This window comes from Corvus hawaiiensis, chromosome 5 (genome assembly GCF_020740725.1).
Source record: "Corvus hawaiiensis isolate bCorHaw1 chromosome 5, bCorHaw1.pri.cur, whole genome shotgun sequence".
Classification (NCBI taxonomy): domain Eukaryota; kingdom Metazoa; phylum Chordata; class Aves; order Passeriformes; family Corvidae; genus Corvus; species Corvus hawaiiensis.
The window spans coordinates 46,412,128-46,432,160 of NC_063217.1; the positions used below are offsets into that span (position 1 = coordinate 46,412,128).

A 20,033-nucleotide genomic window follows, 5' to 3' on the forward strand; every position below is an offset into this window, starting at 1 on the left:
GACCTGGGGCACCTACTGAGGTAGGCTGTGAACTTTCTGCAATGGTATTTCCCAGGGTACATTACAAGAAATATCAGCAGTCTTTGTTCTGATCTCTATGTTCCCTTCAGCACTCGCTGCTGGCCAGTTGCAGAGCTTGGACATTGGACCCCCATGGGTCTTTGCTCTTGGCCAGTGTGCTCAGAGCAGAGGTCTTTAACAACAGAGACCATCTGAGAGGAAAGAAAGCTGCACCGTTGCCCTCTGATCCAGAGGATGAGGGGACTCTGGACTCCTTCCCAGAGCCAGATCCCTGCGGATACTAAGGAAGTACAAAAGGCTCTTCAGAAAGCCCTGTTCTGAATTCCCAGGATGCTGGATGGATGGGGAATGAAGAACCATGTTTTTAAGTGTTTTCATGATAAGTTATGAGTTAAATTGCGTGGCTGACAAGAGCGAGGAGCAATAAGTGTTCTCCTTGAAGAGTGGGCCAGAGTTTGCCCAGAAGCCTAAGGAGGGCAATGAAAATTATGCATGCTGTAAAGTCCTGCTGAAAACACTGAAACCGATGCCCTCGGGGCATGGCTAACACAGCAAGGGTCCGGCAGGAAGGGGACTCAGTACAGCCCCAGCCACAACCCAAATAAGGACAGCTGCTTCAACAAGCCACTTGAGAGAATTTCTCAGGGGACCTTACCACAATACTGGAAAAAGTGTCCATTAAATACCAAATGGATCACTCCAGGTCTAGGGAAGAGGCAGTCCAGTCAAATCCTAAAGAAAAAATACACAGTGTTCCCAGAGACACAGCAAACCCACCCACATTGCTCTTCAGCCACATGCCACCGAGACGGTGAGGTGCTGTGTGACAAGAGATGAAATTCATCTAATGACAAAAAATAGTCTAAAACCTCTCATCTTTTGAAGGCTTCTGATTTTGCAGTTAAAATAGGCTGCAAATTCTGCAGGGCTGGGACAGTCCTGTTTGCTTTTACAGTGTTTTGAATGTTGGGGGGAGTCTCAATGCCTCCAAGATTGCCTAAATTAAAAATTAAACCTACATTAAACTAATTACTTAACAATTATTTAGCAGTGAATAAAGAAGATTTTACCCCTGAGAAGAAAAGAAACCATAGACTGAGCTGTGCAACTCCTGGAAAGCACCAGGGATATTGATGCCACATGCTTTGTAAAACACTGATGATCATTTACCTGCAGAAATGAACGTGCTTTCCAAACAGCCAAGCTGGCAAACCTGGCTCCATGTACTTAAACTGTAAAACTGCTGGTTTGTGAGATCTCATCTTCTTACCTGACATCATTGCCTCCATGGGCAAAGGATCCAAAGCAGGCTGTTAAGATCTGGAGGAAGTGGAAAAGTAGATGGACCTGAGAGGTGTCTTTCTCTTCCTTATCCTCTTCCACAGGCTCAACGGGGGGCCGGTTGGGATCTGCGAGTTCAGAGGCCAACTTCATTTCCACCCCACCTTCCTCCGCCTCAATCTCTGCCTCAGCCACTGCGTTGCAATAGCTGGAGTAGCTGTCGTAGCGGACTCGCTTCTTGGAGTAGGAAACGGTGTCTCCCACTAACTTCTCACTGTCTTCTGGAGTAGAAGTATCCGCTGCCTTAAAGGAGGAATGCACGGGCATGCCACAAATAGCAGCAGTGTAGCAAGTGTAGCTGTTGTTGCGCCGTAGCAGTTTGTAGTTGTTTTCTGCGGTGGGCCTCTCATCGTTGGCCCTGTCCAGGTGGATTTTGTGGAGCAAGTCTTTGTATAAACCTGAGTCCTTGTGCACAGTGTGATACACGTGGCCATCGCTCCTCACGTGGCCATCGAAGTTGAAGGTGCCATTGGAAACAGGTGATTTCACTGAGGTGTGTGTCACTGAAAATGCCCTTCCTAGAAAGCAGAGATTTAGAGATTTTATTTACATGAAATGCAATACAAAAGGCCCCTTCCTCCAACACAAGACAATAATGTGGCCACCATCTGAGAATACAGGACAAAGAAGATCAATTTGCACTACATGCAGTGAATAAGCGGAGATTCAATTCACTGCAAAATAAAGTCTCTCATCTTCTGTGCAAAAAGAGCTTTGTTCCAGTGTTGAGTCTCCCCAGACATGCTCTATGACCTGCAGCAAGTCACTTGGGATCAGCTATTCAAATGTGATACTTTATGGTTAAATCCTCAGGTTTTTTGAAAAAATAAATTTCCATAAAATTCCTTTCTTGTAAAGCAAGCTCTACTTTTTCTGAGGTTTTTACTACATTGAATAGGAATAATTAGGATTTCTGAAATGTGGTTTACTGCAATTTCATACTGGGACTTATATGTTTAAGAGACATTTCATTCATACTCATTTGTTTAGGAGACATTTACACAGCCTTTAAAAATCATTAAAAAAAAACAAAGCAAAAAAGTTCATGTTCTGCAGAAGTATTTCCTTAGCTATTGCAACATTTTCTATACACTAGTTGTATGAACATGATGATGATTATTCCCACTGTATACATTTAATGTCAGCATACACTGTAGGACACATATCAAAATGTACCACAAGTAATATTTCTGAACTTTTTCATTTCCTGACTTCCCGGACTTTCACTGTTCAACATTCGGAATTGGGTTTAGCTATTTTTAAACTGGAAGCACACACTCTAAGGGCTCCACGTCATGACTTATTTGATTTTGTAAGAATCAGTTGAATATATTAGGCATTTATTAACCAAATTACAGGACTTTGTAGATGTTAGCAAAGTGATATCAAAGTCAGCAGGCCGCTAAGTGGAGGGGGTGATCCTACCACGTGGCAGAACAGGAAGAGTTTTATGCACACAAGTCTACTTCTTACAAATATATGTTCAGAAAACAATGTGTGAGATTTTTCTAGTGGACACGCTCCAAATGGTCGTACATTTGTCAACTAAAGTTCAAATCTTTTCATCTCCTGCTGTAGTATGCTAATCGTCTTTATGTTGAATTTAACCTTCATACATCAGCAATCTGTGTGCTCTGTATTTTTCCACTGCTTGAAAGGATGGAAACACCATTAAGAAAAAATACAAAGTAAAGCAACACAAAAAGGCAAGCAATTTTTTTTCAGCTGTTTCTAAAACTGAAATACAGCCAAACAAAATGTAATTGATTTTACGTCCTCTCCAGAAAATGTCACTTGTAAATGAGCATCTTTTCAAACAAGCACTGAAAAAGGATTAGAGATGGAAATTCCAAACCCTAATTTACTATTTACAGCAGAGACCTACTTGCAGTTAAGAAACCTCATTGAAACAGGCAGAAAAACCGTCTAAGTTGTCTTAGTTCCTTACCATATGGTACACGTGGATGGTTTCCATTTGCAATAGTATCTGATGCCCCAGCAGCTTCTGTTACTGAGCCAGTAAGGGGAATCGTGCTTTCATCAGATGCTTTGGCACCAGGAAGCTCTTTAAAGACTGGTGTTTCTTCGTCTTGAATTTTATCAAGACTTTCATCTGATATCCTTGACAGTGCAGCATCTTTCTTTAACCGGCCTAAGGAAATAACAGTACTGTAATGTTAAACCCAACCTATAGCACTTGCTACTTAAGTTTCCACTGTTTGCATCAACAGCATAGTTTAACATGGCTACAATAACCAAGATTCATTTCATACACACACTATTTACTTCTAACACTTATCTTTACTAAGCTAATGTATGAAAATTCCACATCTTTGGTTCTCCCTATAAAATTCACCCAAGTAGGTAACTGAAGTAAAACACTGAGCTGTTCATCTATTAATGAAACCTGAAACGCTTCTCTGCATTTTAAACAATGCATTTGTTGAGAGTAGCAAAGCAAACAAGCAACAGACTGTAAAGCTAAAAGCTGTGATCAGCCCAACTTTCTGTAAAGTTAAAACGGTCACTTAAAGATGATCATTCTGACAGGCATTTTCTCTTTAACTTTTTCTTAATAAAATATAAACCAGATTATATTCCAGGTTTTATTTTCCTGTTTCTGCTAGACTCCAAAAGTGAGCACTGCAGTGGCTTGCCTAACAAGGTCTTGAATTTCTACCACTGCAGATTTTTAGAGAAAATTACACAACTACATGAGGAATAGTTTAGGCACATCCTGCCTAGGGGTGGGGACTGGACTAGGTGACCTTTCAAGGCACTTCCACCTCTGAAATGTAATTTTCCATGATTTTTTATCACTCACATATCATCAAATAACTACTTACTTTCTATTTTTCTCTTCATCCAGGGACACACAAAAATCCAGACTAAGACAGCAAATACTAAGGACACGCCAACCGATATTAGAGCAATGGCCCACATTGGCAGTATCAGTCCCAGTACTGTAAAGACAAAGAAATAAAACCCAAGCTAGCCATAAATTAACATGACTTAATTATTCCAAGCAGTGGAAGAGCAGTCTGTTGCAGAAAAGCCAGTGTTCACAATATATTCAAAACCAACATGAAGGAGCTGATGACTTTTAACATATTACCAGTTACTGCAGCTTTTAAAGGTATAGTTGACATGGAAACATTTGCAGGTTTAGTCTTCCAGTTTCCTGTTACCTCACTGTGACCTTATTTCCAAAAGAGCCAAGGGTAAAACGCCCACATCAGGACTGCTAAAACAAGCTTGCAGTGCTTTCATACATGAATGCATGTTGAACCACGCTGCCCATTAGGGTAAGTGTTTACCTGACCTTTGCTCTGGTCCATAAAGTCTGATGCTTAGCTTACTCTAAGCCCTTACATGCTTACGATATTAGCTTAATGCAGCACTCCGAAGCTGAGGCTTCGTCCTGCAACGCACAGCAACGTCAACAACTCGTGTTTCTGTAATGACTCCCCCAGCAGACATCCTTGCACTTGTTCAATGAAACAGTCCGACTCTTGATGAAGAAAAAGCGTGGACTCCGATCTTTCAAACCCATATATACACTGCCTATCTTGAAACCCACATGATTAATTCATCCTTGTGAGTAAAATGTCGCCAGAACAGAGGCCTTGGAAAGTAAATATGTATTTTCCCAGTACCAAAAATGGAGTCCCACCTTTTTATTCACACACTTTAGAGACTGCTAAGCTGAAACAGAAGGGACATTAAGATTCTTATTTCATTTATTTTGCTTAATGACTCACTGTGTGTGCCTGACCTACTTCTGCAGTACAACTAATGAGGAAATGTGAGTTATACAGATGATTTACTGTGAAATATCTTGGATACACAGCCAATTAGACTTAAGAGGAATAGTTATGTTACCTTCAAATTGGGAATGCCTCAAGTTTTTTATTCATTCCAGTAATGCTATGCTATGGAGTAGGGTCTACCAACTGCATTTATCTAGTACAGCTAGTGTGTTGTATTTTAGAGGAATATTTCCATGCAAAAAAAAAGGTCGCTTTCTAAGCCTGCTTTCTTAATTCATGTTCAGGAGCCTATCTTTGATTGCCTGTTCATTCATCACTCTTGGACAATAGTCTAACCTAAAGACAACATTGAATGACCAGAGTCTTCAACAAAGTAGTTGAGATCACTGAACATCTTTGTTCTGAACCCTTTTGCTACAAGTGTGTGTTTAAATGCACACCACTTCAGTAAACTACAAAAATATAAATGCAAATACATAAACATAAAATGTGAGAATATAAATATACAAATATAAATACAAGAATATATAAATTCAAATAATATAAAAATTAAAATATAAATACACATATGAATAAACACAAACATGTGTAAAAGCACATAAAATATACAAATATACAAAAATATAAATAAAGTCTTTCAACTTCATTTCCTTCTACTGAGTTGCAATCAAAACACTAAGGAAAGAAGATGCATTCAATGAAGAAACAGGCTTGGGGTTTCTTATCACTAAAGTGAAATAAAGAAACAAATTTAAATAACAGTCTTGGAGCCAGCCCTGCCAGAACAGTGACTCTGCTGATGTCAGTGGAGTGACAGCATTACACTGAGTGCAAACAGCACCTGCTCCCCAACCCTGCTCTGAACCTTCACTCCTTGATGCACAAACCTAGAATACCTTCGAGAGCTCAACATGTGCTCAGATTTATGAAGCCAAAGCCTCATCTCAGTAATTTCCATTCCTCTAAAGAGGGATTTCTTTTGTAGCTATGCTCTTCCCCACTAACCAGAGTGATCAGGAGCATGTCACAAAAACACACATACAAATAGAAGCATGTGGGGAGGTGAACGATTTACTCTTGCCCTCGTTAACTCCTAAGGCAGGAGATAACCCTGTGGTGTCTGGATGATGCTGGCAGAGCATCCTTATACATTTTGGGACCCCTCCCTCCTGTGCCTCCCCCAGCTCACTCACCTGGTGCCCCAGTGTACATGATGGAAAACACGTTAATAGCTATGGTAGCAGCATAAAACACTGGGAGTGCGCGGAGACCATTGGGCACAGGGTCTTCCTGCACAGAAACCATGAAAAAAAGGAAATGTTAGCTGCATTTTGCACCAGATTAATGCCAGCATGAACCTCCATGTGGAAAACACATGCACCCAAGTCAGTGCCAGGCAGGTGAAGCTTTTGGATGTCAAGGAAAGGATGGCAACCTGCCTGGTTACACCCAAATCCACAATGCTGGTCCTGGCAAGTACCAGCATTCTGGAGAACCTTGACACTGTTAATGGGAACCAGGGACACATTTTACTTTCCGGTCAGCTGCAGCCATGCTGAGTGACCTGGGAGCAGGTTTCTTTCTGCAAGTGTGTTCTTATTTATTTTGTGTCCAAGATGAGGAGTCCCTTTCACTTAGCACAACTGAAGGATGCCAAGCAGGAGTGGGCATTGATGTTTTGGACCAGTGCTACAAGCAGCAGTGCAATGCATCCATCTCAAAACCATATTCCTAAGCTCTCCATTTCGACCGAGACAGACTGGCACTTCCTACCAGCTAACAGAAATCCCTGAAATCCCAAGTGTCTGGCTGTATTAAACAGGTAACAGACATAAAGTGAGCAGACAATGTTTAGCATGGCACCGTGTCTGCTGCCCACTGTGCTCCCATGCTCTCGGCACTCACAAGGAAAGACTCAGCTGACGGCGCAGCGGAAACGCACCGTGTGAGCCATGGACAAAGCCTTTGTGAGGCACTGCTTTGGCCTTTTGAGGGGCTCCACGAGTTTGCAAAGAGCCTGGCAAAGCTGAGGGCTGGCTAATTTGGTTTTATTTCTTGCTGCCATGAGCTATAAAAGGGAACTGAGAAAAGGCTGTGGCTGCCCTGTGCTATGCCCCGGTCCCAAAGTGTGATGCAGATGGGCTGTATTTGCAGGGCCAGCTGCTATTCACAGCCACCCTCAACAAGGGCATGGAGCCCTATAACAGGCCACAGACTCACAAGCTAGAAAGCTGCTCTTTTTTATGCATGCACACAAGTCACTACCTGCTTATGCCAGAAGCTCTGCAGATCTTACTACTTAGTGAATGGCACAGACAGCAGTTGAGAGGCAATTTCCTTAACTTGAACTTTTTCTGCCTCTTGAATGCTTAAATATGTGGCTTTAATACCAGAGTTCACATGATTTTGATGACTTATTTCTTGAGTTGCTAGGCTTTGAATACAATAGTGGAACCTTTCCTCATCTTTTATGCAACTTGAATTATTTTTTATGCAAAGCTGAATCTCATCAAATCTATCGTCTGTTTTTATCACTGACATTTATTTAGAGCAGAAATAAAGAACGATGAAGCTGAGGTTACAGGTGGTGCTATTTATAGCAGAAGAATTAATCCCTCATCTATTTAGGTTCCCTGTATAACTGCTAATATAGTGTCCCTTATTTTAGGTCACTGTCATGCACTGCACTTCCCCATTTTAGCAAGCTGAATCGTGTGAGAGAGATGGAAAAGGCAGATAAAAGCGTTGAAGTTTCCAGTTCATGCTGGGTGGCAGGCAAGTCATCTTTTGCACTGGAGATATGTGGACTGATGTTACCTCAGGTCACTAAAACCCACTGATTCAGGTTTCTTGAGAATCTACAAAATAGGCAGATGCCCATCTTCTAATGCCTGATGTGCTAGAAAACCAAGGCTTAAAACTTCACAACTTTAAAATACCGATTAGAGTATCTTCAAGGGAGGACTGTTCTGTTTAAATTACAATCAGAACAGCTATTGTGAGGCTAAGTCAATGCCAGCAAACTTGTACTAACATAGAAGCAGCCTCAATGTACCATCCTCTGACCAAACAGAATATACAATAATAATTATCACATAGCACCTTCTAAGCCTCAAATACTAGATTACTGTGAGCTTTCAAAACTGCTAAGAGCAAGTAGAACTCAAAAGGCTATTAAAAAAATGACAGGTCTCCTGTCCAAAAAGAAGTCACAAACTTTCAGCTCTGGAAATGCCAGCACTCAAATGGGAGGCTAAAACACAACCCTCATACTAAGCACTCATTTTAATAGTGAGATTTCTTTACCTTGTTTAAAATGAAGAATCTGATCAGCACAAAGAGGATTCCAGACATCAAGCCAGATAACAGTGGGGAAATGAACCAAGAGGCAACTGTGTTGAAGAAAGAATGAAACTTGAAATAAACAGTATTCTTGCATAATAGTTAAGTACATTGTTAATGAGCAACAAATTTAAAACAGTTCTTGTACAACTGGAATAAGTGTTCTGCATGTTTACTTCCAACTGGTGCAACTCAGTGTCCACCGACACTCATTAAAGTCAAAGTAGTGCTAGACACCATTAGAAACATCAGCCAAAGCATTTCCTGCTAATTTTGCAAGTTTAGCAATCAAATTCATCAGAAAAATTTCTCGTAGTTTGAATCAGAATAGACCAAGAAAGCACTGTAATTTCCTAATCACCATGACCACAAATGTTGCAAGCAAGTGGAAAGCAACTGCATCTAGCAGGATGTTACTGCTCCCAGGGTAACAGTCTCAAGTTCCAAAGTGCCAGAGAAGCATCAACTGTAATGTATAATGTGTGTACATTTTTTGCAGGCCAGCACTGCAAGTGTCCAGGACTGATTTAACTGAAGTAGGTGGCAAAGCTCCCACTGATTTCAATAAAACCGGATTAGGGCAGCACTCTGGAAATCTCATCCAGAGTGATTTATTGTTTGCAGCATGGTTAACATTGATTCGGCTGTCACTGAAAACTCTCTTTTACTATTGACAGAATTAAAAAAAACACATGTATTGCTAAAATTCAAATATATTACCATTGCTTCAGCATAAAATCCTTTTAATAGAGACTTTAGGCTGCCCCTCAAGTTCCAAAGGCTTCCAAAACAATAACAAAACACTCCATCACATCCCTGCTTGGATGTACTGATCTTGGCAACGGGAGGCTGTGAGTTAAATGTGCTGTATGCCCTGAAGGTGGTGGGTGGAGAAACATGACTGTGGGCATTCACATGACAGCATTCACATTGTTGAGAGCAAGAAAAGGGTAGTATGAGCCGCCACAAAAAGAATTAGAAGAGGAGGAATGTCACCTTGAGGCATGTCTCTTGAGGGACAACGTGCCCCCAGCTTACCACTGGGGAAGTAAAACTTTTGCCTTACCCCTTTCTCCACTGGAGACACCCTGCAGCCCTTAATGAACATGGCACCAGTGCATTTTCTGAATGACACGACTGGGGTGGAAAATAAATTAATGAGGGAGTGCTATCAGCACAAAGCAGATTTCTGGGAATGTTTTTTGCAGGCAGCACACGCTACTTCACATACCCTCACACATAAAAGGAGACAGCACTTACCAATCTTGACAAGCTGCATCCACTGGACACCCTGCGTGCCAATTGCCACCAGAGAAAATCCAATCGTAGCACCTACAATGCAATGGGTCCCTGATATTGGGAGTTTCAAGAACGATGCAATTAGCTGCCAAACAGCAGAACCTAGAAACAAATGAACCATATGCTATAAACAACAACAACAATAATGTAATACAGAAAATTCTTTGCCACGTGCCCACATTCTTTTACAAGTGCTGCCTACACTCCACATGCATAAGAGAGATCTTCTAAAGAGAGTTTTGTTCCTGTTCTGTCTCTAAAAGCAGATACTAAGACAGTTTAATAGCAGCCTTGAATGCTACGTCTTACTTATGACTGTTTATGACTAACATCTCCCTACAATTCACAACAGTTCTGCTTTCAGTATTTACAGCCTGTCTGATTAAGTACACAAACTGCTCCCAGTGTACATCAAGCTTAGAAAACCTCATTCTTGATAGCTGACCCTGGAAGCCTCCAAGTGATCAGTATGAGGAGGTATTCACCATTTCACTAGCGAACTACCCATGCTCCTAAACTTGGATACTACCAGAGGAAGGTTCAAATTGTGGGGCAGAGAGATTTTATGCCTCATCTCAGTCATTCACAGCCATTCAGTCCGCTATAGAAAAAATGGACTGAGGAGGGAATAAGGCCTCTCTCACTGCTGTCATTTGCAGCTCATTGTACTGGAGAAATTTAAGACTGCAGAAAAGGGTGATCTTAGTCATGGAGAAGCTAAAGACACCCCTGGCAGAAGGAAATATGTTAGGAAGTTCTCCTAACAAACTAAGAGATGGTGGTTAATGTATGTATGTAATGTAATAAAGTAAATGCAAAAAAATCTGGTGTCCCAACAAGACATCCAGGAAGGATACTGGCTAAGAGTGCAGGGAAAAAAAAGTACCCCAAGCACCACTTTCAGAAGTTAGATCAGACACAGTTGGCCACCAAGCTCTCAAGCACATGCCTCCATGCGCCAACTCATTTTCACTTTGCAAAGGCACGCGTTCCCTGCTCCTCTTGCAGTGGCACTAACCTCAGGACACCAAAATACTTTTGAGTGTAACATAAGCTTCCTGTGGACCCCACCTAATATTAGAGAATTCTTGCAAAGATCTCTTCTTCATCATAATCCTTCATGGCCTTAAGACTAAATTTTCATGTATTAAGAGTCACCAATGGCAGCAATCAGACTGCCATGAGAGATCCTGAATCTTCTGGCCTGTGCTAACTCTCTTAACAGATCTGCAGCAGATATGGGTGATAAAGCAAGGTCACTGAACATACGCTGGCAGATTACTCAAAGTTTTAACCTCCATCCTCAATTCCAACATGAGAAGATGGTTTGAAGGTCTTGAAACAGAGCCATCTGCAAACGGTGATGTGCTGGTATCATATGTGGCTATATCTGGCAGTCAACCAGTTTGTAAAACTGATCTCTCCTCGTGTACTATCCCAAAACAACTGTTACTTCTCTTGCTAGTGGAAATTCTAGATCAATCAAGGAACACCTGCTCTTTAATTTTCTGGCTTCTTTTCTGCTGGACTAAAATAAAAATAAAAACACTTTGAAACCTTTGACATGAACTTAGAGGCCAGCAAGTGGAAGTGAGGAGAAGGAGAAATCAGATGGTTACATCTGAAAGAAGCCAAATAAAAAGATAAGCCAACCATAGATACGTAATTACAAAATACTCAGTATAAAAACCAGGGAAAATGCAACCAAGCCACAGCTGCACTGCAAATGTCTTGTGAGGACTGGGGTTTTTTGTCGGGGGAAATAGAGGGAGTATGGAACTATTTCTTGTTTATTTAGCTTCATAGAATCACAGAATGGTTTGTGTTGGAAGGGACCTTAAAACATCATCTTATTCCAAACTCTGTGCCATGTTCCACTAGACCAGGCTGCTCAATTGAAAACAAACAGGAGAGAAAGAAAAAGGTGGTGGAGGACCAATGGGTGGTCTGATAAGGACAATGCATAATGTAAAGAAGTTTAAGGAACAGAAGAAAATACAAAGGACACCAGAGAAAGACATTTCTCTAGGACTTCCAGTGCTTTAACTACCTACATCAAAGATTTAAATCCTCTTTAACATAAAATCTATGTTTTAAATTTTATAAGTCTATGTTTTCTAAATTTTTACCTTTGCAAAACTACCCAAGGAAGCAGGAGGCTCACTAGGCCGGTCACAGAGTCCCAAATTCAGACTCTTCATGCCTGCTGACACCGTGGCCCACACCTTTTCCTCTCAGCTAATATCCCCTAAAGACAGAGGGCTGGCTGCAGACTGCCCTGACCAGGAGTTGCCTGCACCAGCTTTTGGCCAGGGTGCGTTTCATGCTCCCCTGCTGCTGAGGGCACTGCATCCATTGCCCTGAGGCTCCGGTGCTCTGTGCCAGCCGTGAGCCCCCATCAAACACCACGTCACCTGCAGGACTAGATTAGTACTTGGCTCTGCTAATCCTGGCTGGGATGTCCTCTCTGTTGGTGGCATCTCCTCACTCATGTCAGCTGCTGACTTCAGCTTGCACCAGAACCTCTAGAACAACACACGAGCAAGTCCTGACAATAACCTGACAATTGGTTAATGCTGGGCAAGTATTACAATCTACCCCCAAGGGCAGTAGTTCCTAACTTCTCATCTGCCTAATAGACAACATTTTATTTTGCTACAAATTACTACAAAATGCTACATTTTAAAATTTCAATCCCATTACTTCCGGCTTCCTTTTCTCTTAGGAGAGGAGGTCAACCTGAAAATTATATCTGCTGTTTGCTGCAAACATCAAAGGATCTTCCATCAACATCTGGAAAGAGGATACAGTGACTTTTGGTCTCTCCCAGACTGTTGACTCATTTAAGCCTCATTGAAATTCAGAAGCTAAATCCATTTGCAAAAACATGATCGTGAGGCATGAGAGAACAGGGCGGGGGAAAATGCAGAGCAAGAACAGAAAGAGGAAAAGCAAACACCCAGGAAAACTCAAAGAAAACACAGAAAAAATATCATACATCTTGAGAAAAGCTGGAGATGGATTTGAGGGAAAAAAATTTGAAATCTGCATTTTGTAACTTGTGATTAATTCTGAGACTTAAAATCTGGAATTTCTTCTAAATGCCCCTACTGGAGGAAGGGAATGCAACTGGTCATGAAGTTCACACAGGCTTATGTAAATAAGCATGCAAATAAGTTGTTTTCTTTGAGCTTCTGGCCAGTTGCCTCTGCAGGAGGTATCTGAGACTTAAAACTTTGCCCTGCCAGGATCAGGATAACAGAAATAGATACAGAAAAGAAAGCGGACCCTTCCTTCAATGGGAATCATGGTATCAAGAATACACAGGTCACTTAACATTTCAGACGGTGTGAACTGCTCGCAGCTCATGCCCACGGGAAAAGACAGAGCTATCTCAGCAAGCACAAGGATAAAAGATGCAAGTGGAATGGTGCTAAAAAGTCACTGTACACCTTGAGGGAAAGACCAGAAACCTGCAGCTGACATTGCAAGGTATCAGGAAAGACTGATGGGGGGGGAGGGGGCCAAGAGCACTTGAGGTGGTTTAAGGTGGGACCATCTGTGGAAGTGGCTGCGGTCCCAGCAGTGATTTCTTGCTAACCAACTCCTCTTCCCCTTGGGCAAGGAAAGGTGGCCAACCTTCAGGAGGCTCAGGAGCAGCCAAAGAAGCAAGGCAACTACCTCCACACTCTCAGGCACACAAAGCCACCTCTGACAACTCCAGAAACTGTCACTCAATGTCCATTTTGATCCATTAAAAAATTATAAAAAAAATAATTTAAAAAAGAAAGCTAAAATTTCCCCTTTCCCAAAGGAAAACAGGAAAATAACCACATGTAGTAGATCTCTGCACAGACTCGCCTACCTCATGTGCAGGTCTTGCATAAAAAAAAAAAGTGTGAGGAGGTTAGAAGGGATAGGTGGAAATAACATTTAGGTCAGGTTTAAGTAGGTTTAAGGAAGAAAACCTTCACGTGGAACACCCCTTTGAAGCAGAGGATGCTGCAGTGCTTGTATAAATCACGCCAGCCTGTCACGGGATATCACCAACCTGCCAGACTGAGGTGGGAGGGCTGGCCCCTTGCCGGGGCTGCCTCTCCTACAGATAAAGGGTTTCCTCCCTGCTGCCTCCTGCCCTTTAAAAGCAGGTTTGCTCCTTGAGGGAGCTCTCTAAAAGCTCATAAAGCCTCTTGCATATAAACAAAGAGTAAATACCGTGGCTTAATGTTACTTACCTCAGAATATGCTTTTGTTCTGAACAGAGATTTAGTTAACTACAAACACAAGCACAGGGGCAGACTAAGGTACGCTGACCTGCTGTCGTTTTGGTCAGAAAAATTAAAAAGACCTTAAATGCGTGATTATCTTTACTGCTCCCTTAGTTCTGCCGTGGGCAAGGGTGAAGTGTAGGCAACCAGTTTACACAAATGTTTTTGGATTTTCTGTAACTTTTTTAAAAAGGATTCCTTCTCATACATACTCATTGCAAACTGCTGATTCTGTAGGATCTTCTGTACAGACACAAATGCTATGCTTTTATATTTGCCATTTACCATCACAAAAATCTCCAAAATAATTTCTTTCAGTATCTTATACATATACAGGATCCATTGTGTTAAACATTTCTTTTCATCTATTAGTTAAATGGCTGAACCATTGAAAAATGTAAATTATTAGAAGCATTTTAAAAAAACATAGGAGACTTAAAAAGGAATACAGGCCCCTGCATTCACACAAAAACAAGATGTGCAGGTCCAGAAGATGGGAAGACTTAATTAACAATGTTCACAATGAGCAGGGTGACAGACACACAACGAACGTTACTTGGAATAGGAAATTGTTACTTACCAACCATTGCACTCACTTCTCCTGCCATCAGCAGTGAAACAGTGCTGTTGTACAGGTTAACATCAATGATACCTTTCCGAATTGTTTCTCCCACTTTTGCTCCCAGTAATACTGAGCCAGTGGTTTCAAAAACTGAAGCCAAAATGCAAGCCTGGCGTAAAGTAACAACACCAGAGCCCACAGCCGTTCCGAAAGAATTTGCAACATCATTTGCACCAACGGAAAAAGCTAAAATAAAAGCTATGATAAAACCCACAATGACCATCCACAGGTACTCATCCATTGCCATCTTTCCCCAAACCGTAGATTAGCTTCCCCTTTGCAAATAGTTAATAGTCAAGGCTGGAGGGCACCGCAACGGATTTGGAAAGCAGATTTCTTGTAAACAATGAGTTCTCTCTGGAAAGTGCTGGGTAGTGTTAGAATGTGAAGAAACTGCTAACTGCTGATTTTCAAACTACTATAAATACTGTTCATTTGGCTGCCTTCGGTCAGCAGTGAAACACATTCCATATTTTGCTTCCAAACCGGTACGACTGCGATGTTCTGTCCTGCAACAGAGAAAACAAAACAAAACAAAACAAAACAAAAAAAGAAAAAAGAAAAAGAAAATTAAAAAAATAAAAGGGGGGGAATACTCAGCAGAGCTCATAACAATGCGTGTTTTCAGAAGTAAACAGATGATTTAAACCTACTAATGGGGTCCTACCTCAGCATGTGACTGCTCTAATCATAAAGCAATTCAGAAAAGATTCAAATTAGGTCACCTCCAAAGCAATATGTTTCTTGCAATATCACTGACCAAGAAAATATTTTAGGCAATTTAGAAGAATGTAGAAAGTTTGGGAGTTTTGTTTGTGCTGAATTTACCAAGCAGAGCAATAAGCCCTCCTTCTAGCAGGAGGATTCCTCTTGGCTTTTTGCACCTAGTGAATATAAAACATAGAGAGTACATGGACCATACCATACAGCCTGATGCCCAGCTGATAAATAACACCTAGCTCCACTGATCTCAGCAGAGCTCTCAACATTTTATCAGCTGCAGCCATGGATATGCTCTTTTGAAAAATCATTTTTTATATATGTCCGTCTAGAAAACACCACTGAAAATACTCTGAAGAACATTAATATTCATCTTTTGCTGTTATCACATCCCATGCAGTAAGAATACAATTTCTTTGCAGCTTTTCAGTCACTGAAACAGCACAATAATTAAAATATTTCCATGTATCCCTACTGATTTAGAGAAGCTTATGAAAAAGGTGCAATGAAAACATTGAACTCTCTGTTTTTTCCTATAGTTACCAATTACTAACAGTTATTGTATTCAAACTATTGTCACAGATATCTTTGAGTATTTATTTTGACAGTTTAAGTTTTATGACTGCCTTTTGAATTACATCTTTCTTAGTCCGATAAAAGAGTAAGCTCTTTCAAAGCAAAAAATGGACAGAGAGAAAGGGAGTAGAAAGGGAGTTTAAAAAATAAAACCTTCATCATCCAAAACACTGTTAAACAGAGTGATAAGGCCCACAGTGATATGAAGATGGTCAAAATGTAGAAGCAAATTTTCCCAAACCACATGCCTCCTCCAAGGGCTAATTATCTTCTGTTACCGGCCACCACAAAGGTGTCCTGTGGCAAGGAGTTAAACGAACATTTAGCAGCAAACATGTATGAGCCAACTCCACCTGTTTTAAGAAGCACTTCTTGAGAGCAGAGGATGTCAGATTAAAGCTCTGAGCCCTCCTGCTCACTCTTTCCCCACAGTCACTTCAATTTCATACAACATTCCCACATGCACAGTTTCAAGATCATGCTTAATTTCTTTCAATGACTCAAATGCAATACAGGTCCTGTGGTAGCAAGGAGGAAGAGTCTCTGAAACCCCTGAAATAATAGTAAAATTAAAAATTAAAAGAGATTTTGCATATTCCTGAGGTGCTGGATCCTTGAGAACAACCAAGAGGAAAATAACACATCTATCCGTAAGTGTTTCCTAGAAAACTCTTAAATTGATGTCAAAGATTGTTACTTTCTCTACATACACATATTCAGCATAAAAGATGCCCCTCTTTTTTTCTGCAGGCTCCAAACTGGCTGAACAACTGTTGCTCCAGTCTTTTCCAGACATGGAGCAGATATCAATCCTTGAATGCCTTACACTCTAAAATAACATTTCAGAAGGTCTTAACGGCTAAAAACATTTGTGTAAGGATTTTTATACTATGAGATAACATGAGAAAACGAAGCACCAAATCATGTTTTCTGTTTGAAGACTTGTTGCTTTTTATAATTCATGAGCACTCAGCCCACTGAGTGGAAAAGGACTTGACAGAAACAGAAAAGGCTAATGATATTTAGAAGAAACAATTATGGTTAGCACTTGTTTGCCTGTGAATGAATACAAAACCCCACTAAAAGCATTTGCTAAAAAATTTCTATTATGCATATCAGATTTTTGCTAGGAGATGAAATGTTGGACTAGGGTCCTTCCTTGATTCTGGAGATTAATGATTAAATTCTTCATCCTGCATGGATTTCCACAGCACCTTTGCCAAGTTAGCCTCACTGCCCCAGTTTCTTCTCCTGAAAATGAGCAAAGCTGACTGAGGTCCATGCATGCACCCACAATTCTGTGATTATATGAGACCCATTTCTTTGGACCAGCAAGATGAAAGCGCACCCTTATTCCCAACAAAGATCTGTCTTTTCTCCACTTATCAACCAACCTACCAATTTATTGTGGCGACCCAATTCCTGGGATAAGAAAGAGCAGGGGGATTGTGACATTCCCCCACTGCAACAGAATTCATGGGACAATGTTTGCCAAATCTGGCTCCTCCAGCCACAGCGAGTTCCTGCAGTTTCCAAAATAAACCACTAAGTCACAAGGTTGCCTTTATTAGCTTCCCCGGGAGAGGGTGGGGACAAGTCCTCCAGATGGTCCCAAAGAAATCAAGACTTCAAGTGTGAGTATGTGTGCTCCTAAACGGCCTCATGAAGGCCAAAGAGTCTCCAAAAGACTGTCAGCAGGGCTTTTGGCAAGCGGCTCAGAGAGGCAGCTACATAAACTCCCTCCCTGTGAAATAGGATATATGGCCTCAGGAGAAAGGATGTCTCAAGTAAGAAGTCACCCCTCCTGTCATTTTATGCAAGGTGATGGTTCAAAATAGAGCTTCCTCCAAAACTCAAGAGGCTCAACTTGATGTCCAGTGTGTTGGCACAAGCAGCAGCACAGCAGTGGCCAAGCTGTGCCTTTAAGAAGATGTAAATCAAAAGGAAAAGAGGAATAAACACGTTTAAAAATTAACATGTAGGCTGCCTTTGAATGGCTAGGTGTTACTACTTTCAACCTTAAAAAAGGGTAAGAGATTTTAAATGCTTAAAAAAAGAAAAGAAAGAAAAAGCACATCTCTGCTGAGAAAGTTTTCAGAAATGCAAAATATCCTGCAAAGCAGGCCAGTGACTAAATACAGACTAAATCTTGTAGCACGCTTCTTTCTAGAGCCCAAAATACATCTGGCATGCTCAGACACGCTGAGCTATGCCCCTCATCACCTAATCTAACCCAAGAGCCTGTGGTATTTCATGTTGCCACTGGGATGAAAAAGAAACTGGAAAAAACACCATGCAGTAGGGAATGGCAGGTGATCTGCTCTGTGTGTGACACCTGGAAGTCACCAGCCTGTGTCTCTCCTGTTCTCGTATTTCATCAACGTGCCTCTATGCAACCCAAATGCAATTCCACCTGACCTGCTGGATGCTGGGAGAGCCTCCCATCCATCTCTGGGACTGAGACCACCTCTGCAGTCAGGTGTGCTATGCTACCACAGCAGACTCTGGGTGGAAAAGTACATTTTCCTATTTAGGTTTTGGATAACTCTTCCTGAACCAGCCCAGCCTGTTCTGCCATGCTGCAAACTCACACTTGGGCATCAGCAGGGCAGAGGAACTGTTTAGGACCAGGGAGCTGCAGGACCTGAAGCTGGAGCGTGCATCTCTGATGGCTATGAGAGTGGAGAGAAATGACATTTCAAGCTGCAAGAAGCTAATTCTGCATTAAGGCAAGTTTTTTAGCTAATAGAGTTTTCTTATGATCCATAACCAGTGTATCATACTTAGGAGGTCCGAGTTGAAGCCTTTTAAGCAGACTTAGAAACTTGCACCTCAGCAAGAAAAATTTGATTTTTGGAAATGCTAAACATGTCCCTCTGCCTCACTGGCAGATGATCCAGACACCCCCCTCGGACTGTATTTTGTTGTTAGCAAAACAGCCTGTTACAACTCTGTCAACACAGAGTGCTATTTCTTCCCTCAGGGAGAGACAAGAACAAAACCTAGGTAAAAAAGCACCTTGATTCATGCACAATGACAAGTGAATCATCAGGAAAAAGTTAGGATCTCGTGGTAATCATGAGATCATTTTAGGACATTTACTAAGACAGCTCTCCTGGAAATTATTCACAGTACATTACTAAGCCTAGACAAGTTTTAGTGAAAAAAATAATACTAAATTTGAAAATCAAAGATCTCAGGGTTTGAGGATTTTTGGTTTTGCTAAACAAATTTCTGCTAAAGAGAACAGAGAAGTATCTAACAGCAGGAACGAATGGATACATAAAAGCTCAGGACTAAGTTCAAATTCTAGAGAAGCAATCAGAGTGCATTACCCACCAGCAATAAAGGAACAAACAGAGACGCCGTAAATGTTCTTTAATCTTCTCTTCACTGAAAATTAGGGAAGAACCTACAGCACTTGTGAAACACTGAAAGGTATGCATCTCATACCATCTATAAATCATGCTGTATGCAGCTCTGCTACTCTCAGAAGTTGCCCCATGCTGCAGCTGAAAATTTCCTTCTACTCTGGATGGGACCGAGATTCTGCAACGTCTCAGTTTTAACCGATTTGTTGTTGCCCAAGTATGAACAAAAATCAAAGGACAGCAGCTAGTGTAGCATGTCCCAAAATAATTTTTATGACTACTCCGCTTTGCATTATGGCAGGGCAGACAAGGGAGGACAATTTCTTTTCCTCTGCTGTGTTGAAAACAGTAGACGTTTCATGATTGACAGTGGCACTGAATTTGTACTGACAGGCAGGTTCACTTCTAGTTACCAGTGGCTGAAAAGTCTGTCTAAAATGCTTACCAGACAGCAGCTTCTAGGAGGTTAGTCCATACCCTCTCTATTTCTGTATGTTGCTTTTTATATAAAACTGATCTGTCAGGCTTCCCACCTATGTATAAACTCAGGCCAGATCTGGCATTCCAGTCTATGGGTACTAAACACAGCACTGCATAGAAACCAAGCCTGATTTATAACCAGAGCTACTAACATCATTCATATGTCCTTATCATTTCCAGTTCATGCTCAGGCCACAAGGCTCACAAATTATTTACTTTAAAT

At 41.3% G+C, this 20,033-nt stretch overlaps 1 protein-coding gene across 6 annotated transcripts in view; it reads right to left on the bottom strand.

The window, feature by feature from the left end:
* SLC20A2 (solute carrier family 20 member 2) overlaps positions 1–20,033 on the bottom strand; it is a 56,522-nt gene that overhangs the window by 16,796 nt on the left and 19,693 nt on the right. For all 6 annotated transcript variants that reach the window (XM_048302892.1, XM_048302890.1, XM_048302893.1 and 3 more), the window contains 7 exons: positions 14,622–15,172; positions 9,735–9,875; positions 8,439–8,524; positions 6,326–6,422; positions 4,209–4,325; positions 3,311–3,514; positions 1,292–1,880 (listed from right to left, as the gene is read on the bottom strand). In XM_048302892.1, coding sequence (XP_048158849.1) covers positions 1,292–1,880; positions 3,311–3,514; positions 4,209–4,325; positions 6,326–6,422; positions 8,439–8,524; positions 9,735–9,875; positions 14,622–14,910 — 1,523 coding nt within the window. In that variant the 5' untranslated portion in view covers positions 14,911–15,172. The remainder of the gene's footprint in view (positions 1–1,291; positions 1,881–3,310; positions 3,515–4,208; positions 4,326–6,325; positions 6,423–8,438; positions 8,525–9,734; positions 9,876–14,621; positions 15,173–20,033) is intronic.